This window comes from Chinchilla lanigera, unplaced genomic scaffold (assembly GCF_000276665.1).
Source record: "Chinchilla lanigera isolate Chin_1 unplaced genomic scaffold, ChiLan1.0 scaffold00098, whole genome shotgun sequence".
NCBI lineage: Eukaryota > Metazoa > Chordata > Mammalia > Rodentia > Chinchillidae > Chinchilla > Chinchilla lanigera.
The window spans coordinates 500,632-506,507 of NW_004955499.1; the positions used below are offsets into that span (position 1 = coordinate 500,632).

The following is a 5,876-nucleotide window of genomic DNA, read 5'->3' on the forward strand; positions in this document are numbered from 1 at the left end:
GAGTGACCCAGCTAATCACATGTGCCTCAGACTTGCCCCACTCAGCCCTTCTTCCTGGGTACGGGGTCAGCCCACTGTGTGCGCCTTTTCCTGCCCCGTGTTACGTTGTGTGCCGTTGCCCGTGTCACTGTGACTATCCTGGGGCTCCGTCCTGGGATAGTGTTATGGTGTCAATGTAGATATTCTCCCAAGCGTCATGCACTCAGGTGGGGCTTTGGGGAGACTGGATCATGGGTTTCTTCTCAATGCTACTGGCCGGATGGTTGCAGTTTGTGCAAATTTACTTCTTTGTACATGTCACATAATGACACTTGTCTCTGGAAACAGCACTTGTATTTGCTGGAGTCGCTGGTGTGTAGACTGTGGAACACACCAGAGTAGAGGCTGTGCTTGTGGAGTGCGTCATGGGCTCCTTCACTTTGTTACAAATCTTCCTACTGTTTGTGTGTTTCCATTATTCCAGTTCTTTTCCGGTTTCCTCAGACACGGTCGTGGATCTTGTTTATATTTGGTATTTTCTCCTGTGGTTTACGTGTTTTACTCTAATTCTTACGTGTGCGTTTTTTACTTGGTACACAAATTCTTTTTGCATACACTGTATATATATTTTTTCATTTCTTAACTGTGACCTCCCAGGATTTATGTAGATTTCCATGTCTCTCAATGATTCTGATAGCCTCATGATTTTTTCCCCCGGCAAAACACTTTTTTTTCACTTTCAAAGATATTTCTCTGTGAATTCTCCAAATGCTTGAGTTTATCTTTCCCTTTTCAAGAGTTAATTTAATGACGGTACAAGGCACATGAAGACTAAAATACCTGTTTATCGCCGCCTTGTATACTAAACAGGTTCTCATTTGTGGCCCTTTGTGACTTAAGAGTGCTGTCATGAATTAATACGCTTTTTTTTTCTTTGTCTTTTTGAGACAGGGTCTTGCTGTGCACTTCCAGCTGGCCTTGAGCTCCCTTTGTAGCCCAGGCCGGTATAGACTGTGCAGCAGTCCCCTGCCTCAGTGTCCTGAGTGCTGGGGTTGCGGGCGTGCGTGTGCACATAGGTGGGGCTTTTCGGACATGGAAAGATGTCCGATCTCATCCTGTGACTTGATTCATGGTGTTACGCGTGAATTAAGGGTGTGAGTGCTACTAAAATACAAGGGGCAGAAAGAGGTTGGCTTTTGCCACTTACTGCGTTTGCGGCCTTCTGCCTGCTGTGGGCTGTGTGTCCTTGTCCCTGTGCCGTGCAGCCCCACCTTGGAGGCATCGTTACTGAAGTCTCTGCAAATATGAGCCAAACTAACCCTTTCCTCCCCTAATGTCGGGTGTTGGGGGTTTTGTCTCAGCAGTGAGAAATGAGTAACCGAGACATGCTCTATTTAGATGCGAGCCCCGTGAAGACTGTCTTCCTTCTCTGTAGTCTGTTTCTCATTCTCTCTAGAATACAGCAGAGCCCTGAAGAGCGGATTTTGAAACTCTGTACTTTAAAGAAGCGGACATATTTTCAGGTTTATCTGGTTGAAAAAAAAGTTTTCTTCCTGTCATTAGTACCTGTTAAGATTGCACAGTATTGGTGATCAGTACGTTTCATATATATTTTCATCCTATCCATCTGCCCATCTCTCTCCCTGTGCGCATTGCAGGTTACAAAGCTGTAGAACAATACGATTTCCTTAATCTAATACACAGTTCTTAGACATTCTCCAAGAGAAAGCGATTTGTTTTCATTAGCTTTCCAAACTGTTATGCATACCTTTTGCTTAGTATTTAATTAAGGCTTTGTCTCTGAACCAGCCTAATGTTTGAAATGCTGTGTAAATAGAATCAGAGAAGGAAGGAATCACTTCCCTAAAGCACAAGTTGAGGAAAAAAAATATTTCCTTTGATCCTTAGAGTGATTCTCGAGATATTTACCTGCTTTCTTTTTATCACTTGCTTCTGTTTTGAAGGCTCCTTCCGTGACCCATGATTTAGTGAGTTTGTAAAGTAAACCTGGGTGTCAGCAGCAGGAGAAGCAGCTCCCACTCCACTGTTGCTCTGAGCACCGAATTCCAGTGTAGACTCAAACTTCCTGTGAGATGAGTGCATAAGGATGGAGATTTAAGTGTTTGATGACGAAGACATGAAGTAAATACTTGGAAAACGCAGCCTCACATGAGCTTTTCATGAGTGCAGTTGAGATGTTTGTGTCACGAATCTCACTCTTCTTCCTGGAAATACCTGTCTGGTGATGTAGGAGGCCGTGACCTTCCAGGATGTGGCTGTGAACTTCTGCAGGGAGGAGTGGGCTTTGCTGGATCCATCCCAGAAGGAGCTCTACAGAGATGTGATGTGGGAAACCTTTAGGAACCTGGCTGCCGTCAGTAAGTACGACGCCGTTTTCTGTTTTTTTTTTTTTTTTTTTTTTTTTTTTTTTTTTTTTTTTTTTTTTTTTTTTTTTTTTTTTTTCTCCGGTACCGGGAACCGAACTCACGACCTTGCGCTTGCCAGGCAGGCGCTTTGCCGCTGAGCTAAATCCCCAGCCCCCGTTTTCTCATTTATGCACCCGGAGAGCATTGGCTGGTGCTCGTCAGCGCACTTTCCGTAATGGTAGGAAACTTTATGATGCATCTTCCAGGCATGGTCCCATTTTACCGTGAATCGAACTGGAATCTACTGACTTCCGTATAATGTAGTAAGTCGTCACTATATCTCTGTTTCTACACTGTAGGAAGGAACCCAGATGACCAGCGGATTGAAGAGGAGTGCCGAAGTTGCGGGAAATGTCTAAGGTAATTGGAAGAAATCTCCTCCAGTGTCAGAATATGAAACCCAAGCAGATTACACAAATGAGACCATGTTCGAACTTGTTCGGTCTCATAAAATTTCTCAGTGGACATAGACACATTGCCTGTCTGTGATCTGACAGTTGAGTATTGGAAATACTGCAGTATTTCACAGTAGGCGGTACTCACATTGTGCCAAAGCTGACATCACTGAGGTAACGTAGAAGAAGAAACAGCTGGATGAGCTGGTGCCTGCCTTTAATCACAGCGCGCAAGAGTCCGAGGCAGGAAACTCGCCACAAGTTCCAGGCCAAACTGGGCCACACGGTAAGTTCAAAGCCAGCCTCAACCACAGAGTGATCCCTTGTCTGAAACGTGAAAAAGTAGTACAAATTATGCTCCATTCTCACATTTATAGACATGTTGAATTAAATTGTATTCAGGCGCTGAGGACAGGAGGATATAAAAGAAATTGTGTGTATACACTGAGAGCTAGCTTCTAATTATATATGCAAAAGGTTTTAAAAGATCACTTTCATATCAAACAAATTATGTATGGCACATGTAGTTCAATGTGATACACACACTGTTGGAAAATCATGTTGGAGATGTATTCAAAATCCAAATCAGTACCACGGTTTTGATCACATTTGTTTTCAAGCAGTCCTCCAAATCCCACAGTCCATTCCTGTTCCAAAATATTAGGAGGTGCATCCCCTTCTTATTGGTGGGACTGTTAGTGTGCTATAATATCTATGGAAATAGATATGTCTTAGCAGTACACAATACTTACTGTGGTTTTGAGGATTTGGAATACATCTTGTTGAGACACGTTTCATGTACTGATGATTTTGGTCACATTTTACCCCATGGCTCCATCTCCTCCCCTTCCACTGAGCCTCTTCACCCACTCCAAAATGTCTGCCTGTCTCTTTTCCTCCATCTCTCCTCTGGTTACTCCTTCATTCATGTTGTGGGATTCCCATGCAAAATATAACTGGTGATATTGAAATTTCTGTCCGACTTATTTAATCTCTATCTATGGAAGTAGAGATTTCACAGAAAAGGGAAAACCCATTCTGTTGTATCCATCTATACTTTTTTTGTGTTTTTTTTTTTTTTTTTCCAGACGGTATCACTGTGTACTCCAGGCTAGCCTTAGTCTCACAGTGATCATCCTGTCTCAGCCTTCCCAGTGCCTGGGTGACAGGCATGCACCAACATGCCTGACTGTGTCCAAGTCTATTTATACTGTTTATATTCCCCACAATGTTGAACTGGTTCAATTACAGTGATGATTAAATACCCATTTGTAGCAGAACAATGTAGAAAAGCTAAGCTTGGAAAAAGCCTAAATGTCCACTCACAGATGAGTTGATTAAGGAAATACGGGATAGCCTGGACACAAAATGGCATGCCTGAAATCCTAGTACTTCAAGAACCTGTAACAAGAATATCATACATTCATGTTTAGCCTGGGCAAATTAATTCTTGATGAGACTCTGCATTAAAATTAAAAATAAAAAAGCACATGGATGTAGCTCAGTGCGAAAGTCTTGCGTTCAGTTTCCAGCACTGAAAAACCTGTGGTGTGTACACATGAAGGAATGGTATCAGCCACAGAAGAATGAAGTGAGGGCATTTGCCAAAGTATGCATGGACCTGGAGCCCGTAATGTTCAGTTAAGTAAGTCGGACAGAGATTTCGATGTCACCAGTTACATTTTGTATGAGAATCCCACATGAATGAAGGAGTAAATAGAGCAGAGATGGAGGAAGAGACAGGCAGACATTTTGGAGTGGGTGAAGAGGCTCAGTGGAAGGGGAGGGGATGGAGCCATGGGGTAAAATGTGACCAAAATCATCAGTACATGAAACGTGTCTCAACAAGGTGTATTCCAAATCCTCAGGACGACAGTAAGTATTGTGTGCCGCTAAAGGCTGTGTCCAAGTCGTCATGCAGAGTATGCAGTAAGTGAACGATTAAATATGTTTAGGGGGCACCAAACCAGATCTCGTCGTGAGTAGTTCATGGTGAACCATTAAATGTGACTGGTTGTTTCGGTGCTCTTCCCTTTTACAGAAGTGAAGAGGTGGAGCAATCCTGTGAATATAAATTGTGGTATGAATATGAAGGAATGGTTTCTCAGACTCCAGATATAAATGTGCACAGGATAGTTGCTGGTGTAAAACCCGGTGACAGCCTTTCCTCTAGAAGGCCCCTGGTTCGTCCTTCATCAGCAGATGGGCGCGTCATGGCGAACTCTGCACTCAAACCACATGAGCAGCAGGGGTTTCGAGAGAAGCTGTCTGCGCATGACAAACATGGCAAAGCCTGCACAGAACTCCAGGCCTTTCAGAAATACGCTAAGATAGGTCCTGGGGAGAAACTCCAAGAATACGCGCCATGTGTGAAATCCTCCTCTGATTGCACTGAGGAAAGTACCGTTGAAGAGAAGCCAGATGTCGTCTCATTCATTACACCCAGCGATAGTCAAGTCAGGGAAAGAAGTCACAGTGAACTGAATATGAATATCTGTGCACCGTGGGGAAAAGGTTTTAATTCTCACCATGATATTCAGATGCATGAAAAATCTCCCTCTGGGGAAAAAACCTGTGTTAGTAAACACAATGGAAAATTCTTTCCTAACAATTTATTGAGTAATCATGAAAGAACTCACATGGGAGAGAAACCCTATGTATGTAAGCAATGTGGGAAAGCTTTCACGAGAAAAGATAATTTGCGAATGCATGAACGGACTCACAGTGGGGTGAAACCGTATGTATGCAAGCAGTGTGGGAGAGCTTTCAGCAGAAAAGATAATTGGCGAATGCATGAATGGACTCACACTGGGGAGAAACCCTATGTATGTAAGCAGTGTGGGAAAGCCTTCAGCAAAAGCGGTAGTTATCAAATTCATGAAAGAGTTCACACTGGAGAGAGACCTTATGTGTGTGAGCATTGTGGGAAAGCCTTCAGCACTCAAGATAGTTGTCGAATACATGAAAGAAGTCACACTGGGGAAAAACCCTATGTATGTAAGCATTGTGGGAAAGCCTTCAGCAAAAGTAGTAGTTGTCGAATTCATGAAAGAATTCACACTGGAGAAAAACCCTA

At 43.2% G+C, this 5,876-nt stretch overlaps 1 protein-coding gene across 1 annotated transcript in view; it reads left to right on the plus strand.

Moving 5' to 3' along the window:
* The window catches only part of LOC106146854 (zinc finger protein 709-like), a 22,012-nt gene that overhangs the window by 14,964 nt on the left and 1,172 nt on the right, over nt 1-5,876 (plus strand). Inside the window, exons 2-4 of the mRNA XM_013505572.1 lie at nt 2,231-2,357; nt 2,705-2,765; nt 4,842-5,873. Coding sequence (XP_013361026.1) covers nt 2,231-2,357; nt 2,705-2,765; nt 4,842-5,873 — 1,220 coding nt within the window. The remainder of the gene's footprint in view (nt 1-2,230; nt 2,358-2,704; nt 2,766-4,841; nt 5,874-5,876) is intronic.